This window comes from Ursus americanus, chromosome 33, assembly GCF_024610735.1.
Source record: "Ursus americanus isolate L20-20 chromosome 33, mUrsAme1.1.p, whole genome shotgun sequence".
NCBI classification, from domain to species: Eukaryota; Metazoa; Chordata; class Mammalia; order Carnivora; family Ursidae; genus Ursus; species Ursus americanus.
In genome coordinates, this window is record NC_142159.1 from 22770306 (window position 1) to 22790348 (window position 20043).

General features: G+C 51.3%; 1 protein-coding gene across 2 annotated transcripts; it reads left to right on the forward strand.

The window, feature by feature from the left end:
- Positions 1 to 28: 28 nt before the first annotated feature.
- Positions 29 to 19604, forward strand: MASP2 (MBL associated serine protease 2). 2 transcript variants are annotated; one of them, XM_045776845.2, is made up of 12 exons: positions 29 to 789; positions 5470 to 5793; positions 5875 to 6103; positions 6246 to 6423; positions 7260 to 7391; positions 9288 to 9484; positions 9558 to 9705; positions 12828 to 12946; positions 14235 to 14313; positions 16419 to 16553; positions 17054 to 17128; positions 18375 to 19604. In XM_045776845.2, exons 2-12 carry the CDS (start codon positions 5789 to 5791, stop codon positions 19136 to 19138), a joined length of 2061 nt encoding a protein of 686 aa, XP_045632801.2. In that variant the 5' UTR covers positions 29 to 789; positions 5470 to 5788; the 3' UTR covers positions 19139 to 19604. The 2 variants fall into 2 exon arrangements, with proteins under 2 accessions (XP_045632801.2, XP_087714713.1); XM_087858587.1 differs by lacking the exon at positions 29 to 789 and having other exon boundaries at positions 4553 to 5793.
- Positions 19605 to 20043: the final 439 nt, after the last annotated feature.

Genomic DNA, 20043 nt, shown 5'->3' on the forward strand with positions numbered 1-20043 from the left:
TCGGCCCCGGCGTCTGGCCTGCGGGTGTCCACCACGTGTCTGTGAATAGGCAGACCCAGCCCTCCTGTGTCACCTGGGACTGGCCTCTTGACCTGTGGCACCAGGGGACACAGCGGTTATCAGACGGGGCCCAAGTCTGTCCTGAGACCCTGCCGCGGTCATTCCTTCACCAAGCCCCACAGAGGGTGGGGGTGACAGCCCCGGGGCCAGGGCTGGGGCGTTGAGAAGATCATGGTGGGGCCACTCAGGGGCGTTGTTGTCTCAGAAGAATTAGGGTCACTCACAGGGTTCTCAGGTCCCATCCTGGGAGGTTGGGGGGTGCCGGAAGGTACTCCAGAGGCGGCTGGCTGGTGCGTCATTGGGGTCCAGTTACGTGGGCCTGTTTAAGCACATCAGGTGCCCTGAGTTGGCTCAGGATTCAGACTTAGGTTCCCATCCTGCCTGCCAACCCATGAGCGTGCTCTGGTCAATTCCCAGAAGTCCCCCCCACTAAGTGTTGAGAGGTTGAGAAAGCAGGTGTGGGTGGCCGGCCCAGGACTCCGTGGGCACAGGACTGTCCCCTCTCCAAGGTCCTGAACCTCCATCCTCTGCCCCAGGCACCTCGCCCTCCCCAACAACCAGGACTGAGGCGCTCCTGGGAGGAGAGGAGCCACCATAACGGGGTGCAGATTGGGGGACAGGGCCTCCAGCCCCCTCCCGTCTCAGAGTCTGCAGGAAAGGGCCCTGATCTTTGGAAAAGCTGACCTCACCAACCCCTTTCTCCACCTGGGACAGAAGTACTGCCAGAAGGTGGGTTGAACTGAAAGACTTGGCAGGAAGGGGACAAGGGAGTGGCCCCGGCAGGGAGGTGGGGGGTGCCAGAACACCCCCCACCTGCATCTCTCTGGGCAGCTACCTTGGACCTGACAGTTTCCAGGGGGCTGGAACTGCAGTCGTCATGGGGGTCGGGAGCAAGGCTCCAGCTGCACAGCCAACTTCTTGAGTGGCGTCAGGGAGGTCATTTTCCCTCTCTGGGCTCTGGGCTCCACACACCCCACCCCCGTTCCCTCACTGGACTTGGAGCACCTTCTGACCTGTGATCGCAAGCTAACTTTGCCATTCCACCGCCCCCCCCAAACCCTAGAACAATCTTACACCTGGCCTTGAGGGTGGACATTGTTTCCCCACTCCCAGGGAGGCCAGGTGGGGTCATGACACGTGTGGGCCACACGGCAGAGTGTCAGTTAAAGGAAGATACAGTGGCTAGTTAGGAGGCCCTGACCCAACCCAGGTCTCCTTCCTTAATCCTTATAGCTGCCTGTGAGGAAGTACTGTTAACTGCACAGGGAGGTAGTGACGACCAAGGCCACACACACAGTAAGCACATGGTGGAGGACAGCAGGCAGCTGGCCTTTGGAGAGCCACTCCACTCGACCTGCCCTGCGTGTGTCCTCTGCAGCTCAGCCCAAGCACCCTTGGGCCCTAACAGGGACATCACTAGATGTCCACTCTCCTCCCCTAGCTCATCTTTACCAAACTCCAGGAAGGTCCATCCCCAGGGTGACCCCAGGAATGCTGCTGGCAGGGCTCTGGACCTGGGTCTGAGTCTCAGCTCTGCCTCCCATCAGCTCTGTGGTGTTGAGCTGCTCAGCTCCTGACTTGCTTGCCCTGTCTGTAAAGCCTCTGAGAGCAATGGCCCTCCCCTGTGAGATACTCAGTTAAGTGTAGCTCAAGTGATACTTGTGGAGCTAGTGGGAATCAGGATTGCGCACTGGGGCAGAGGAAGGGAAGAGGAGGCCCCAAGTTGTAGGAAGAGTGGCGTCACTGGGGAAACAAGAATGCCTGACCTGGACGTTGAAGTTGCCTGCAGTGTAAATCCCTCCACTTCCCCAGCTTTTAGTAAAGCCTCCTTGAAGGGTGCATGTTAAGGACTCGCACTGGACCCCACATCTAGATAGATGTGATGAAGACACGGACTGATGGCCCGAAGCAGAAGCGGGGCATTCAGTGCAGACATGGCCCGAGCCCCGAGGTCCCAGAAATCCCAGAGAGAGCCATGAACAGGCCCTGCCTATGGCACTGAGGATAAAATCAATCCTGCCTAGAGCTTTTTGGATTTTGTTGGGTTTTGTTTGATATTTTAAGTAAGCTGTATGCCCAACGTGGGGCTCCAACTCACAACCCCGAGATCAAGAGTCGCATGCTCTACTGACTGAGCCAGCCAGGCGCCCCCCCCCCCCCGTCTAGACTTTTGAAGTTTAGTTAGTTATCAAAACTCGCCCTGCCCCAGTTTAAGGATTCCAGTAGCTATGGGTGGATAGTTCGAAGGAAAATGGTGGCCTCCTCAGCCACGTGTACCCCTCCCAGCTGATGGTTCTGGTATTTACCCGCAGGTCTGTATCCTCTTGAATTACCACGCTAATGCTTGTCAGGTTCAGTCCTAATCTGTTGACTTTCCACTAGGGAAGCCGAGGGTTTCGTTCTTTCCTTCCCTGACCCAGCCACACTCTCCACAACGAAATGATCACCTCGGTCAGCTCCGTGTTCATTGTTGGTGCCATCACAGCTCTCGGCCAGGAAGGGAGCCTAACTCCATCCCCTGCGCAGCCGCGGCTTGCCCCTGGAGGTGTTTGGCATTTGCTTAATTTTTAATACATTCATCACCAGTTTAGCCCTGAACTTTTTACCAAATCTTGAAAGCTCTTTTTCTTTTTTTAAAGATCTTTGGACTCAATACATGTTGTGAGGATCTGGACAGGATGCCAATCAATTTTTTGGTTATGAGATCCTAGTATCTGCCCCATTATAATTTATAGTTAATTCACGATCACATTGAATGGAATAATCACTAACAGGAAATATTAATATTCATAATTTGTGTTTCTCCGTTATGACTTGTAAAAGAAAGTATGTAACACTCTCATTTAAGAAACAAAAACTACTGAACGAGGTTTTTTTTAATCTCTAGACTACATGTGTTCTGTCCTGAGCCTTCTGACTACCCCCAATGGAACTCCCTATCAGAAGTCTTGTCTCTTGGACGCCATAACTTCCTGTCTCTTGGTTTTACTCCCTTGTCTGGCTGGAGCGTATTCTGTAGTAGCTTTCTGAGGATAGGGAAAGGGGATGCAAAGTTTTAAAACTCTGACACCCATGAAATGTCTTTGTTTCATCTTCGTGCTTAATTGGCCGGTATAGCATTTGGATGCATATAGAATTCTACGTTGGAAATCATCTTTCTTTAGCGTTCTGAGAGTTGCTCTTTTCCATTTTTATGGACTGTCTGTTGCTGTGTTGAAGATTAGCCCAAACGTAGCAGAGTGACGTCTTTTCTGTGGGTCAGGATTTGGGGAGTGGCTCAGCCAGTTGGTCCAACCTAGAGTCATTCGTAAGGTTGCAGTAAAGCTGTCGGCCAAGGCTGCGGTCACCTGACCTTAACCAGAGCTAGAGGATCCGCTTCCCAGACGGTTCCCTCACATGACCAGCAAATCACACCGGTGGTGGTTAGGAGGCCTCCGTTCTTCCCCATGTGGACCTCTCCATAGGGACACCGAGTATCCTCCCAACATGGCAGCTGGCTTCCCAGAGCAACGGACCCCAAAGAGAGCCAGGCGGAAGTTGCAGGGTCTTATATGGCTGAGCCCCAGAGTAACACACTGCTTCAGCCATATCCCCCCACAAGCCTTACTCCAGTTGGGAGGAGACTGCATACAAGCGTGCGAGGACCCCAAAAGCAGGAATCTTTGAAGACCATCTCGGACACTGGCTTCTAGTTTCCGGTGTTGTTTGGGGGAACTCTAAAACAATTCTTTTCCTGATATTTTGTATGCGTTATTTGTTCTGTTTTCTCGCTCCTTCTTTCTCAGTCTGTGCAAAATTATTTTTCTCTCCAACCTTTTGAGATCTCATGTGTAAAGTTCTATTTTCATCTCTTTGTTCTGGGCACTGGGGACACTTTCAGTCAACAAACTTATGTTCTTCTGTTTAGGGACATTTCTTTGCATTCTTTTCTTTATAATTTCCTCTCCTCTGTTTCCTTTATCTCTGTCTGGAATTCCACTTTTTCAGTCTATGACATATGGTGCAAATCTGTTAATGTTCTCGTCTTCACTGTTTTTTATTTCTTTACTGCTCTATTTTCTGGAAGAGTTCTTCCATTTTATCTTCCAAATATTTGATTGAGCCTTTCATTTCTATCATACTTTTTATTTCCTTAAACTATTTTTTGTTCTCTGAATGTTCTTTTACTTTTTCTTTTTTTTTAAAGATTTTATTTATTTGTCAGAGAGAGAGCACGCACACGCGTGGCAGGCAGTGGGAGAAGCAGGCTCCCGCTGAGCAAGGAGCCCGATGAAAGACTTGATCCCAGGACCCTGGGATCATGACCTGAGCCGAAGGCAGACGCTTAACCGACTGAGCCACCCAGGTGCCCCAGGAGACTATTTAAAAAGAACATTCAGGGCGCCTGGGTGGCTCAGTCGTTAAGCGTCTGCCTTCGGCTCAGAGCGTGATCCCAGGGTCCTGGGATCAGGCCCACATCAGGCTCCTCCACTGCGAGCCTGCTTCTTCCTCTCCCACTCCCCCCACTTGTGTTCCCTCACTCGCTGGCTGTCTCTCTCTCTGTCAAATAAATAAATAAAATCTTTAAAAAATCAATCAATCAATAGTTTCCTGTTCTTGCTTCTTGTCCTTGCTTCTCTTTTCCCTCTGAAGATGTTAATGATTGTTTCGCTTTGGTTTGGGGCATTTTCTCCTCCCTGCTTTGCTTCTGTACTCTTTGGTTGGTTGGCTGATTTGGAGTATTCTCTCTTGTGTCTGAGGTTTTCCTTGAATGTTCTGCTCATATGTAAGAGTGGGGACTAAAAAGCTATTTGGAAGCTCTGAGCACACGACCGGGGCTTGTCCGCTAAGTTTTCATCAAGGGTGACACGGCTGACCCATTTGCTGGGAGAACCTTCCAAGTCAGTGTCCTCAGGTATTCCTCCTGGACTGGCCACACTGTCCGGCGACAATGGAGAAGTCTGCCCAGGGGGCTGCTTGGTTGTAGGAGTTGACTCGGGAGGAAGGCTGGGGCTCTCAACATTCGGTCTGTCTGCTTAACACCCTGTTTTCTGGCTGTCCCTCCCTGCTCAGTGGAGCCTGGGACCCTCCTTCTACTCCCTCCTGTTTCTGCCGGGGTCAGGGGATGGGAAATAGGATTGGTCCGCTTCTTAATGCTTCTGGAAGGACTTGTGGTGCTGTCCATTCCCAAGCCAATTCCTGATTCCATTGCCAACAGAGTTGCTTTCCAGAGGGCAGTTTTCACCTGTGCATCTGTTTTTCCGGCTTGCAAAATGGTGATGCTGCCTCCTCTCCCATATCGCCCACTCCCATGCCTCCCATCCTCACGCATGCATGTGTTTTTAAAAATTCTCTTTCCCATCTTGCGTAGGGAAAAAGTAGATGCAGGAGGGAGGGAGCAAAAGTAGACGCATCCGCATCTCTCCCCAGAAGCCATCACTGTCTTGATCATGGTCGTGGAGACCCCCGCTGGCCTCAGAAGTCCCACACTGAGGGGAAGACCGGAGGTGAAGGGTGAGGGACGGAGCAGGATTTATTCCAGGGCTATCTGTCATCCAGGTCCAGGTCCTGGCTCCTGGAGCAACCCCTCCTCCCTGCCTGACACTTGGGGCAAGCCGGATTCATGGGGTCAACTCCCAGAATCCCAGGGTCAGGGAGGCTGGGGGCAGGGCCAGGCGTTGGACAAACAGATCAAAGGTGAGACACCGGGTGGCTCCAGACTGGGCCTGGCCAGCAGAACTGGAGCGCAATGAGGTGAGTGGGAGCCCCCCACCGTCTCCCCCAGGGACGAGGTGTTAGAGCAGGGCCCTCACCCGCCATCTGCCACCGCCCCAGGCTGCTGGTTTTCCTGGGCTTGCTGTGGGGCTCGGCAGCCACAGCCCCGCACCCACAGTGGCCTGAGCCCATGTTCGGGCGCCTGGCATCCCCTGGCTTCCCCGGGGAGTATGCCAACAACCAGGAGCAGCGCTGGACCCTGATGGCGCCCCCCGGCTACCGCCTGCGTCTCTACTTCACCCACTTCCACCTGGAGCTCTCCTACCTCTGCGAGTATGACTACGTCAAGGTGCCGACGAGGGGGACGACCCGGACCCTCCCGAGGGCTGGGGGACAGGGACCCCTGGGAGCAGGGTCTGGCCTCGGAGGGAGGGAGGGGGGAGGGCAGGCCTTGCGTCTCGCCCTCCCTTGCCGTGACTCCAACCCTACAGCTGAGCTCAGGGACCAAGGTGCTGGCCACGCTGTGTGGGCACGAGAGCACGGACACCGAGCGCGCCCCCGGCAATGACACCTTCTACTCGCCGGCCTCCAGGCTGGACGTCACCTTCCGCTCCGACTACTCCAATGAGAAGCCGTTCACGGGCTTTGAGGCCTTCTATGCAGCCGAGGGTGAGGCGGTTGGAGGCCGGGGCGGTGGTGGGGTGGGGTGTGGGGGGACAGGAGATGGCCCATCTGCCCACGGGGTGACTCTGTCTTAGGCCAGGCCAGCTCTCCCTTCTGTCTCATCACCTCCCTGAGGCTGGGTCCTGCTGAACCAGCGGGAGAGGAGTCCACACCTCTGTCCAACACTGGCCGCAGGGCAAATATCAGTAACAGCTGTGACCCCCGCCCTCCGGTGCCCCCGCCCTCCGGTGGTGTGCGGGCTGCTGAGCCGGGGACTTGCTCCTAGCCTCCCCCACCCCACCGTGAGGCCAGGGCCCAGTGAGCCCACCTCCGGATGGGAAGTGCAGCCCCGCCCGCCTGAGTGCCTCTGAGAACACGCAGCACGGTGCTCCCTGTGCAGTGCTCCCTGTGCGTGGGCTTCGAGCCAAACACTCGATTTCAGGTAGGGGCTCCTGCAGGGACCAGCTGTGTGACCTGGGGCAAGTGGCTCCACCTCTCTGTGCTCCTCAGGAGGCTGCAGCAGGCTTTGCTGGAACCCGGGTCATAGCCCTGCTTGTTGGGGTCGACGGCTGGCCGCTCCTGCTGGTCGCCCACTAGCTGCGTGACTTTAAGCAGGACACTTAACCCATCACTCGTTTGTGAAAGGGGGTACTGACATCTACCGCCAAGGGCCCTGAGGAGGTTATAATGACCCTAGGCCTGTAAAATGCTTGGCGGGGTACCAGCCACTTCCAAACATGGGGCTCCTCTTGGGTCAGCCGTGAGGCTGAGTCTGCTCCCGGGCCCCAATACCGCCTCATCTCCTCCCATCTGACCACCTGCCTGACGCGCCCCTCCCCCAGACATCGATGAGTGCCAGGTGCCCCCCGGACAGGCCCCTCCCTGCGACCACCACTGCCATAACCACCTGGGTGGCTTCTACTGCTCCTGCCGCAGGGGCTACGTGCTCCACGAGAACAAGCGCACCTGCTCAGGTGAGCGGGGCGGGGCAGGTACGGGGCGGACACTGTGCCCAGCCCAGCCCCCACCTTGGTCCGGAACACAGCCAGCTCCTAAAAGCCATAAGTGCTCTGCCCAGGGGTCTGGAGGACCACTGACCTTGGCCTACTGGGCACTCCTCTTGGCAGGCTGTCCCCTCCTGCCATCTTTGATTTTCTGTCCCCTCCTGCTGTCTGTCCATCCATTCACATTCTGTAATCCCTCTCCCTCCTCTGTTCCATCCTCAGCTCCCTCTCATGGGTCTTCAGCCCATTATTTGAATCACATTGTGTTGGGCCCCCACTATGTACCTACCCTGTCTGGGCTCTGGACCCCTGATACAGCCACCTCGCCCTCCTTGGGCTCCCAGGTTGGAGGAATGGGGACCATAGGCCCGGCTCGCACAGGCTTCCCTGCACAAAACTTCCCAGTGGGGGCGGGGCGTACTCAAAGTGGCTGGTTCCCCAGCAGGCTGATCTTTTGGCCTCTACTGTCCGCCCCGTCTGAGCCCCTGCCAGGTGCCTGGTGCCCAGATGGGAAACTCGAGGGTGCCCTGGGGAGGGGACAGCCCCAAGACTTAGGGCCGCCCCTGCCTCCCTCTGCTCAGTGTCTCTCCCCCAGTGTCTCTCCCTGTCTCTCTGTTCTCTCTTCCAGAGCAGAGCCCCTAGCCTCACTTCTAGCTCCGGTCTGGGTCGGGCCGAGATTGCTGCTGCCTGCAGCCCCCCATCCACCCCATCCACCCCATCCACCCCTCTGTGGACCTAACAATAAAGCTGCCTCCACCTCCACCTACTGCTCGTGTCTCTTGGGTGGCACGGTGGGGAGAGGGCAGTGGTGCGCACCCGGGCCGCCTCTGCCTCTCCCTCCCCTCATCACAGCCTGGATGAACTCTAGTTGGTGGGAGCCCCCTCCATGGGGCCAGAGGCCCCTTTGCCGGAAAGCTTTGCTCAGCATCCCCCAATCCATTCTGAAGATGGGGCACTGAGGCCCAGGGAGGGACGAGGGTTTGCCTGAGTTCACACAGGGAAATCAAGCTTTCTCTCCTCCCCCACCGGGTCCCCAGGGGCTGAGCTGGGAGCACCCTTGGACCAGCTCCTGTTCGGGGAATGGCTCATGTCCCAGGTGTGCTGGGCTGGGGGAGCCTGACCCAGGGCAGAGAGGCCAGGGAGCTGGCCGTCGATGGGCAGTCTGGCCCCCCACATCCAGGGGCTCTTCCCTGTGCCCTGTGGAGAGCAGGCACACAGAGAAAGGCCGGCTGTGTTGGGACTCCTCACTTCTGGAAGCCTCCCGGCTCAAATGCCCTCTGCAGCCTGGGGTGGGGAGGGGCGGACTCCTCCCACGGCTGGTGCAGAAGCTCGCCCTTCAAGTGCACGACCAGGTGGCCCTGTGGGGAAAGAGGGCACCAGACATGCTTTTGATTAGTGTGAACTTGAACTTCCCTCAACTAATCCCCAGGGCAGTGCCCAGACCTAGGGTGGGAGGGAAAATGGACAAGGGGAGGCCCCTCTGTTCCCCGTGGGGACCCAGGGAAGCCTGGACTGGTCGCAGCTGGGTGGGAGTGGGAGCCCCATGGTGGATGAATTTGGGAGTTGCTGGGGTCAGGGGTGGATGAAGGACCCCCTTGTCTTCTTCCCCCTCAGCAGAGTCTAACCTCGCTCACTTCATCACCGCCAGAGTTGTGACTCTGGCCTAGGAGCCCCTGGGGGTGTGAGTGGGGCCCTGGAAAATATGTATCCAAGGGCTACCTGTTTCAGCCAAAGCCAGGAAGCCCAAGAAACTCTAGATTGTTCCTTCACCCCTGAGGTGGGGTGACTGGTCTGACTGGGCCAGAGGACAGTGAGGGCAGCCAGGGGGTTGGAGTCAAGATCTCACAACGTCTGGTCCTCTCTCAGCCCTGTGTTCAGGTCAGGTCTTCACCAACCGGTCAGGGGTGCTCAGCAGCCCTGAATACCCACAGCCGTACCCCAAACTCTCAAGTTGCACCTACAGCATCCACCTGGAGGAGGGGTTCAGCATCATCCTGGACTTCTTGGGGTCCTTCGATGTGGAGACACACCCGGACACCCTGTGCCCCTACGACTCCCTCAAGGTCTGGTTCCCGGGATCTAGACCTCGTCTGGCTCTGGTGGGTCCTGAGGTGACAGGGCCCTTTCTGCTTTCAGATTCAAACAGACAAAGAGGAATATGGCCCATTTTGTGGGACAACGTTGCCCCCTAGGATTGAAACTAAAAGCAATGCCGTGACCATCACGTTTGTCACTGACCATTCAGGGGACCACACTGGCTGGAAGATCCACTACACCACCACAGGTGAGGGCAAGTGGGCCTTGGATCCCAGCAGGAGGCTCTTCCTGGTGTGTCAAGGAGCTACGTAAGGATGGAACGCTTCCTGGCTAGGCCCGGGAAGTGTAGGGGAGGAGAAAATTTTCCTCGGCCCTCTAGGATTCCTGGATGGGTCCGAAAGTAAACTGACAAAGACTGATCAACAGGAGAAAAACATCCACACTTATGTAATGTAAGGTCTGTGTGGCATGGGCAACTTTGCAAGGAAGTAAAGAGCCAGAGGAACAGTTAGGCTTGTGTATTTCTGTGCGGCGGTGGTTTGCAGAAGAGGAGACAGTCATGGGGAAAGATGACAGGTTAAGGCAAGTGTTGTAAATGGGGGAAACTTAGCAAAGCCTCTTTATTTGGATTCTTCTTGGCCCCCTTTGTCTTTGGAGATAAGGATGCTCCTTCCCTCCTGGTGTAGGGAGGGCACCTGTCACGTGGCGGTACATGAGGGTCTTCTGACTGTGGTGGGGAAGAAGGTCGGGGGAGGGAGTGGAGGTCCAAGGTATTTCCCTGTTTCTGTTTTCTCAAACTCCTTCCGCTTAAAATATTCAACACACCCAGGTGCTGTCTTTTGGGGTAGTGTGTCCTGAACTCCACTGGAAGACAAACAAGGTTTAAGTGAGGGTGGTCTGCGAGACAGTGGTTCTTAAGGGGAAATGCCTTCCACCCACCTATCCCTCTCCTCACTCCTCCTCCTCCCTCCCCTTTTCCATCCACTCACCCACTCAACTAGTCCTTCCATCTGTAGGAGAGGAAAAAACAATTTTCCCTCTGCCCTCCTAAATTCTTGCCTGGGACCAAGAGACAGATTAACAAGAGAAAAACAGACAAGTGTGTTAAGGTGTATGTCTCATGCATACGTGGGAGATGACCCACAGGAGAATGGGACTTACAGCTCAAGGCGTCAGTACCATCTTCTGCTAGAGACAAAAGAGAGAAGGGTGTGGGGGAAGCCAGTTATGAGGAGGTGCCCACGACTGGGAAAAGTACGGTAAACAAAAGTAAGGTTTGTTATACAGATGTAAGGTCCTGCCTTCTCTGGGGACGAGTTTCTAGTGATTTAGTCATCCTTCTCCTGGGACAGAGGAGACACTCTAAATGGACATTTCTTTTGTGAATATAAAGTTCCCTTACAAAAGGATAACTTCCACTCTGTTTTCAGATCTTCTTCTGTGTCTGCTATTTCTGAAAATAATCAGCTCAAAGTAATCCGTATGCCAAAGAGGCATATTCTGGAGTGCCATATTCTGCCACCATTGAAAACAAAAAACCCCAAAATTCCACTGAGTAAATTTGAAGATCTAATTGGTTCTATTAAACGATTCGTGAATTGGGCAGCATCCCATCTACCAGGTGGAGGGGAGCTCTGAAGGGAGTTGTACAAAATGGAGGGTTTTCATAGGAAGGAAGGTGGGGCAAGAAAGGTAATAAGCAAAAGAAAAGATTGTTCTAGGCAAGATCACCTTCTCCTGGGGAAAGAACATCTCTCCCTACTTCTCTCCTTCCTTGGCTTCCTCCCTTCCTTCCTCCCTCCCTTCCTTCCTCCCTCCCTTCCTTCCTTCCTTCCTTCCTTCCTCCCTCCCTCCCTTCCTCCCTCCCTTCCTTCCTTCCTTCCTTCCTTCCTTCCTTCCTTCCTTCCTTCCTTCCTACCTTCTTTCCTTCCATCCATCCTTTCTTCCATTCATCCATCCATCCTTTCTTCTTATCCATCTATCCATCCTTCTCTCTAACCAACCATCCATTCAGGAAGCTCAGAGCTCGGGGTTGGGTGTCAGGCTGCCTAGGTTTGTGTCCAGCCTGTTTCCTGGCTATGTGACACTGAACCTGTCACATAACTTTTCTGACCCTTAATGTCCCAATTATTCCAATTAAGGACAATGTCTCCTTCAAAAGGTGTTGATTCGTGGGCTAATGCAGGGAAAGCATTGGGTGCAGGGTGTGGCATGGAGGAAGTGATAATTGGATTATAGGGATTGGGGTAGTTTTTTAAATTAGAAACTTGGATTAGAAAAGATTAACCCTTGGGCCACCTCTGTTGGAAATGTGGGAAGGGGAGAGACTGGTTGGGAGGAAGGAGCCCAGCACTATGAGGACAATTCGTTTGTCTCCTGTTCATTTTTGAAAGTCTTTCATTGTCCTGTAGGTCAAAGTAATAAAACTTCTATAACTGAAGTGCTGGTTTCAGGAAGACTCAAAGGGGGCGTCAGGTCTGCCAGGCGGGTGGGGGAAGGGCCAGGACAGAGCCTTGAGGCCTGTGCGAGAGAGGGAGGGTGCCAGCTGGGTACCAGCCAGGGCTGTCCCTGGAGGTGGGGACTTTGGGCCCGCAGGGGACTGAGAGCCTCCCTGGGACACAGAGCCCAGCAGCTGGAGGGAGAAGGGGATTCCGCAGAAGACTCGTGCGGGCCGAAGGGTAGCCGTGGTGGTGGGCTGAAGGCTTGGGGTGACAACAGGCCAGGTTTGGAGGCCAGAGTGGAGGACAGTCTCCCCGGAGGCCTGCATACTCTGGGCACGTACTCTCGAGGGGAAGCAGGAGGCTTCCTGGGTGCTGGAGGGGGTCTGAACCCCAGGTTTCCCCGAGCGGCGAAGGCTGTGCCACAGGGCTGTTGTGGGGGTCACCTGCACCCACTCTTGTCCAGGTGTCTGGCCTTCACGACAGCCCTGGAGGGTGAGTGATTATTCTCACCTCTCCATCTTACAGATGAGGAAACTGAGGCACAGGGAGTTGAAAGTAACTGCTGGGAATGCAGTCTAGCTCCAACTGTGTCTTGGTTTCCAGCAGCGTGGGTAAGGTTTCCGTCGCCCAGCAGACGCTGCGGGTGTGGTGGCCGAACCGGCTCCCCGCGTGCCTGCCTTTCTGGCAGCGCCTGCCGAGGCCCAGGCCCGGCCACAAATCCTAATTGTGCAGTAAGCGACCCAGTGTAATCTTGCCTTTGGTGTTAAATCCGATGAACTCTACCCCACTTGTGGCGAGGTCTTTTTATGTGTTGGGGGTTCCATGTGTAAATCAAGAACTTTAAATGGCTAAATTCAGAGCGGCCTGCTGGACACCGCATCAAAACCCCTCACTCAGCCCGGCTCGCTCTCCGCCCCACCCCCAACAGCTCAGCCCTGCCCTGGTCCGGTGGCGCCACCTAATGGCCACATCGCGCCGGTGCAAGTCGAGTACATCCTGGAGGACCGCTTCGCCGTCTTTTGCGAGACCGGTTATGAGCTTCTCCAAGTAAGTTAACACAGCTCGGTAAGGGCAGCAGGATCGCGATCGGTCTGATACGCATACGTATTTATATCAGCAAACGTGCGAAAGTGCGAAAATAGCTGTGGTCGGCGTGCTGGTTTCTTTTGCCTATGACTGAATAACACAAATCAGAAAACTGAGAGATGGCTATGGAGAATTTTTTATTCTTAGGAATTGTGCCTTTAAACAAAAAGCTTTAACAAGGCCTTTGATTGAAAGCTGGTGATTCCAATGGACTTTTCTCTGTTCGCACATCACAGCAGCTCGATGAGTTCGCCATCCTGGTTCCACCTGCTCTGGGAGACCACCTGGCATTAAGTTAGGCTCCTACCCCCTGGCCACGTGATGACCTTTCCTGGCCACACTCCTGGGCCCACAACAAAATTAAACGGCCCTGGGAAACAGTATACTCTGCAAAGTTATAAATAGTGACCTCTGTTAAGGGAGAGGGAGGGTAATTTTTAAAAATGCTTAGTGTGTTGCTTTAGGGACACAGGTAGGAGATTAACACGTCCTCTTTATGTTCTTCAAAATTGTCACTGAATCCCAGTGGTAAAAAGTAATAACATTGAAATGATAGCTAGCTATTCAATCCAGTCCTGTGGAGGGACAAATCAAAAAAAAAAAAAAACACCAAAAAAACCCACTTTTCCCACCTTGCAAATTTCCCCAGGCAAGCTTTTTCCCGCAGCCCCTTGGACTGCAAACCTCTTCAGTTTCTGATCTGGGAGGACAAAAATCATCCTGCTCTCTTTTGAAGCATAAAGGCTTCTTCTGCCAAAGTGATCTTTCATAAACTTTAGAAAAATGTTTCTCCGTAAACAATACTAGCAATAAAAACGGAGAACACACGTGTGAAGCCTATCAAAGTATTTTTAACTCTCCTGCAGCTAATGGCCCCAGGCTAGAAAAATCCAGGCACATTCGCTCCGTGTTGGAGCACGTTGGCCTTTGCCAGATTCCCACCACCACACTTTGGTGGAAAATCAGCAGGAACTTGTGAGATCTGATGTGTTCTTGGATTTCAGGGGAAAGCAGGAAATATTCATAACCTGCAGCAGAGGCCCCCCATTTGATTCCTACAGTCTGTCCCATAGGGGACAAACCCCGCAGAGCTGTTGGGGTGAGTCCAGTCACGTGGGTGTGGCACCCCGCTCCGGGCACCCCCGAACCTCCCCCTGCCCCCTGCCCAGGAACCGCTATAGAAGCACAGCCTTGGGGCTGCTATCAGGATACAAACAAGGTAAGTAATATTTGCTGAATCCTTCTTTAGGGTTATTTGCCCCTGAAATCCTTTGCTGCGGTCTGTCAGAGAGATGGCTCTTGGGACCAGCCGATGCCCAAGTGCAGCAGTAAGGCCACGTGACCCCGGGTCCTGGGACCGCTTGCGCTGCTTTGTCCGCTTTGCTGCTTCTGGTGTTTTCTGAAATGGTCTCCTTATCAGGGACTGCATTCCAGATTTGCTTCTCTTCCCCAGCCTCTCTGTGCACTTACGGCTTCCGACGGAACCAAGCTACCAGGAAAAGTCTTTCCTTTGGAAAAGCGTAATCTTTAAAAATGTTTTTCCAAATGTAAAATATTCGTTGAGGATGGGAAAGAAAAAATGAGACATTTTAATTCCCACCATGGCACTGTTATCATATCCCTCCAATCACACACACCTCCCACCTGTGCATAAACATACATAGGCCGCCACCTGCAGGGATGGGGTCGCTGTGTGTGAACGCTACATACCAAACCAGGGTGAGGGGGTACGTTACCATCTTGTAAGCATCACACCTTATTTTAAATATTTTTTTCAATTATAAAATACATGTTAATTAGAAAAAATAAATTTACAAAAACATAGTGAGAGCCTCTCTTGCCCAAATCCCCAAACTACCACTGAGGGCGTGGGGCCCATTCCCTCATTCCTATGCTATATACACTAACCTATTTCACTATTATATACTTTTTTAAAATTTATTTTTTTAAAGATTTTTCTAAAAATTTATTCAGTAAGACACAAAGAGAGCGCACAAGCAGGGGGAGGGGCAGAGGGAGAAGCAGGCTCCCCACTGAGCAGGGAGACTGATGCGGGGCTTGATCCCAAGACCCTGGGATCATGACCTGAGCCCAAGGCAGATGCTTCATGGACTGAGCCAGCCAGGTGACTCCACTATTATATACTTTTTAACCAAAATGGGATACTAAGTCTGATTGCACTGTGCTTTTTCCCTCCATATCGTCGGGATTGCTTTCCACATCAATCCAAGTATTAGCTAGAGCCGCTCACTCATCCTTAATAACGACAGCCTGGCGCCCCCACCGCGGCGCTCAGATTTTCACATTACCTCCACTGCCGAAGCGAACACCCCTGTAAATATATTTGTGCATACTTTGTGCAAAGGTCTCTACAGAATTCCTAGGGAATTTATCTTCATAATTTTACATTCCCACCAAGGAGACTGTGGATCCTCGGTTTGAAAGCAGTAGAGCTGGGAGCGAGAGGTCTGTCTAGGTTTGAACCCCAGCTCGGCCGCTTTAAGCGAGGTGGGTGTGGGCATCTCCTCTACGGAGAAGGGGACAAGCACTTGGCACAGAACCAGGCACACAGCTAGGAAGTTGCTGAAAACTATTTAAATGTAACCTTTTCAAATATCCAGAGAAATAACACGGATTTCTAGCTCTGCTGCGCGAACCAGGACTTCTAGACCGCGGTCACTTGGGCTCGGAAACTGGGCAGTTGTTTCACGTTAGTGACCTGCTCACAGGTGTGCGTTCTAACGCAAACTCAAGGTATTAGGACTACCGGGTCTCCTATACGTCTATGAAGCGGAACCTAGCAGCAGCCAAGTCCTTCCTTGTATTGTTCGTCTACCTTTAAGGCCAACCGAACGACTGCAGACCCAGGGCCACTTTCAGGGGACCCAGCCTGGGCAGGCACGTGTGGCTGCTCCGCGGCAGACCTTGGGGTTAGAAGTCAGGGCGCTGGGCGCCTGGGTGGCTCAGTCGGTGAAGCGTCTGCCTTCAGCTCAGGTCATGATCTCAGGGTCCTGGGATCGAGTCCCGGGTCGGGCTCCCTGCTCAGCGGGGAGCCTGCTTCTCCCTCTCCCTCTGCCTGCAGCTCCCCCTGCTTGTGCTCTCTCTCCACTAAACTAAATCTTAAAAAAACAAAAAAATAGAAGTCAGGGCGCTAAGGAGTCCAAGTGGTTTAAATTCCCTCCTGTATGAAAGGAATCACGCGGCTCCTACCGCAGGGGCCTCACCTCACTCTAGCCATTTAGTTCAGAACAGAGAGGAAGGCGAGCCTTTAAAAATCACACTGAGGCAATTCCCCCCCTTATCAGAGAGGGAGGATGTCTACCGCAAACGGGGGCGGGGGGTGGGGATGAATACAGCTTCGAGCTACAGCACCCCAAGCACCACCACCTGTCAGTCCCGTCTTTTCACCGTCCTCCTCCTGCCATGTTCCTAGTTGTGGACTGTGGCCCCCCTGATGACCTACCCAGCGGCCAAGTGCAGTACATCACAGGCCCTGACGTGACCACGTACAAAGCGGTGATTCAGTACCGCTGCCATGACATCTTCTACACAATGACCCCGAACGACGGTAAGCAAACTGTTCCAAGTTGGGGGTGCGTGATATTTGGAAACAAAGCCCTCACGATCTGAAAATAAACTTTAGCCGACATTTTTGGCTAAGGCTACACAAAAGATTAAAAGGCACTTCTCCCACCTGCTAAGTGAAATATTACAGCTGAAGTGACTTTAATGTCAATTTGCAGGAATCTGAAAACAGATCTTATCTGGTAAATGACTACTACAAACACACAATATATTCCAAATGGTTTAATTTAACAAGTCAAAACCTTATCATTAAGCACTTGAGATCTTGATACATATTCAAGTTACACATCTAAAAGGTTTCCACTTTGCAAGCAAACATGGTTAATGCAGAGCCCTCCTATTGATGAAATCATGTAAAATGGTTATTCAGACGCCTCCATTTCCCACTGATGCCCCAGAATCAACATTTTTCAGGGGTGTTCAAGCAAATGACAACACCTCACACGTGCAGTTAGACATTTTTGCTTTTCCAATGATTTGCAGGTAAATATGTGTGTGAGGCTGATGGATTCTGGACGAGCTCCAAAGGAGAAAAATCACTCCCAGTCTGTGAGCCTGGTAATGGATACATTTATACAGGAGACTGGTAATTGATGGAAAGTAGAAGTGGGTGGGAGGCGATCAGCGGCGCTTCGGCTGCGGTCGCAGAAATGCAGCTTCAGCACTGGGCTCTTACACCAAGTTGTTATTTCCAAATAATACGTTCTCATTATCCCCTTTCCGGACGGAGAGGTGGCTAGGTGCTGACCGCATCAGTCACTTGATTATTTCTGACCTTACGACTAGGTAAGCATAAAAAATTAAATGATTTTAAAAATTATCTTGAACCATTTATACATTTAGAAACACGAGGTCTGCTGCGGAGTTACTTTTCTTCTCTGTAAAACTGCTATTAAAACCCAAAGCTAATAACTTCATTATTTCCCTAAGCAATTGTTTTCAGTGACATCTAGTTTTTAAACATTAATGCAATTTGCCTTTTAATAGTACTTAAAAAAAAATTTTTTTTTAAACCAGAATTGGCTCTGAAGATACAGCTGAGTACAGCGATTAAAAAAAAAATCAGAAAGGTGGTAATATATTCATCACTCCTTTGTTATCTGGCTTATATTGGTTTAAAAAAAAAACAAACCCTACATCTTAGCTGACACAACATTTGTAAGTTTTAATGCGAGTACTCTGCCACAACAGGAAGCACAGTTGCTACATTAATGAGCACATTCAGTTAGCCATACACAGTAAAGTTTAGTTTGGAAGAATCAACTAGACCAAAAATAGTAATTTCTGAACCTGAAGGTTCCTGGCTACAACTGCAACATTCTGATTTTTGAAAACATTTAAATGTTCAAAAGTGAAAAGAATTTTGCAAATCCTGGGTTAGTGACCTTAGTTCCTGCTGTCCCAGAACTACATGGTAAATACACCATTTTCCAGTAGGAAAACGGAAGCAATGAGAAGGTCATTTCCTTTCACTTTCTAATCACATCACCCAGTACATCAGCTCAGACAATTTCTGTTTGCCCTACTAAGTAATTTTCCCAATCGTGTAGGCCAAATTATTTTAGCAAAACAAATTAGTTTCTAAAAGTTAATTTTCACTCACCTCATTTTCTGAGGAGCTAATACTGCGAGGTTTTATCAGGTCTTTGAACTGTGTTTTAAAGCAGCCTCACCTGCTTGTTTAGGTGGACGCCCTCTCAACCCGACGTCACCTTTGGAGGACATTAGACACAATTCCAAAGTTGTAGTAATTGTGGGAAAAACCACCGTGGGGTTTCTGTAAAGGCTCTGCTTCTTTCCCCAGTTTGTGGAATATCAACTCGTACCACAGGAGGTCGTATATACGGAGGGCAGAACGCAAAGCTTGGTGATTTCCCCTGGCAAGTCCTGTTACTGGGTCAAACTACGGCAGCAGGTGCACTCCTGCAGGACAACTGGATCCTTACAGCTGCTCACGCTGTATACACGCAGAAAGAAGCTGCCTCCTCCTTAGACATCAGAATGGGTTCCCTGAAGAGACTGTCGGCTCATTATACACGAGCCTGGGCCGAGGCCATTTTTATACATGAAGGTTACACTCATGATGCTGGTTTTGATAACGACATAGCACTGATTAAATTGAAGAACAGAGTTGTAATCAATAGCAACATCCTGCCTATCTGTTTGCCAGGAAAGGAAGCAGAATCCTTCATGAGGACAAATGACATTGGAACCGCATCTGGATGGGGATTAACCCACAGGGGTTTTCTTGCCAGAAATCTAATGTTTGTTGACATACCAATTGTCGACCATCAGAAATGTACTGCTGCGTATGAGAAGCAGTCCTATCCAGGGGGGAGGGTGACAGAGAACATGCTTTGTGCGGGCTTAGAAGGCGGGGGCAAGGACAGCTGTAGAGGGGACAGTGGGGGGGCGTTAGTGTTTCTAGATAATGACACACAGAGATGGTTTGTGGGAGGAATAGTGTCCTGGGGTTCCATTAATTGTGGGGAAGCAAATCAGTATGGAGTCTACACCAAAGTTATTAACTATATTCCCTGGATCAAGAACATAATTAATAATTTTTAATTTGTAGGTCTTCAGTCAATGAATGACTCCTTAGTTTTAAAAATCCCTGTAAAAGGTCTTAGCAGTCACGTGGCCTAAGAGACATGAACACGGCAGTTGTTGCTCTAACCCCCAAACCACCGCCACACTACGGGGTCAGACCGCCATTCCAGGCGCTTCTCACTTGCCAGTTTTTTGCCCCCTACTCTTTGATTCAAGGGGACACAGATGATTGGGTGGGATCGCCTTTTCCAATCCAACAGAAACTTGCTGGTTAATCTGCATTTAATTACTTACAAAGTCTAGTATCTTTTGTACTGGGGATCTTCATTTCTACAAATTTGCCTGTTCATGTTCTCTACTTTTCCACCATTTGGGGGCTTGTTCTCATCGATCTCTAACACAGCTTTATATATTATAGCAGTATTGGTTCAGAGATTACCTTGTATTGTGACTTTTCTTGGTCAATAAACTGGATACATCGATACTCTGGCTTAGGTATTGACTGACTCCCATGTTTAAAAACTAATACCACAAATTGGTGAGATTTAATTTTTCACTTATCAAATTGGCAGGCAAAAAGAACATGGAATAGCACTATTTCACATTGTCGAAGACAGCATACATTTTCTAAAGGACAATTTGGCAATATATTTGAAAAACCGTGACAGCATGCATAGTCTTTGACCTAGTAATTCCAATGTTAAGAACTGAGCTGTGAGGATGTTCCTGGCACTTGGAAATAACCTGAATAATGTTCACACACAGCAAACAGCAGAATCAAATGTAGCAGGTTCCTTAAGGAGAAATACATGAAGATTAAGTGGTGGTGTCAGAGATCAATCTATAGTGTTTTCTTCCTTCTTACAATGAACATGGAAGTACTCGGGCACGCTTAACGAACAACGATCACCAATCATACAACA

Excerpts from the sequence above, each read along its gene's own strand:
- MASP2 (XM_045776845.2), top strand. Across the intron at positions 6,424-7,259 it reads GGCCTTCTATGCAGCCGAGG|ACATCGATGAGTGCCAGGTG; the intron begins GTGAGGCGGTTG and ends CCCCTCCCCCAG. Across the intron at positions 12,947-14,234 it reads CCGGTTATGAGCTTCTCCAA|GGTTATTTGCCCCTGAAATC; the intron begins GTAAGTTAACAC and ends ATCCTTCTTTAG.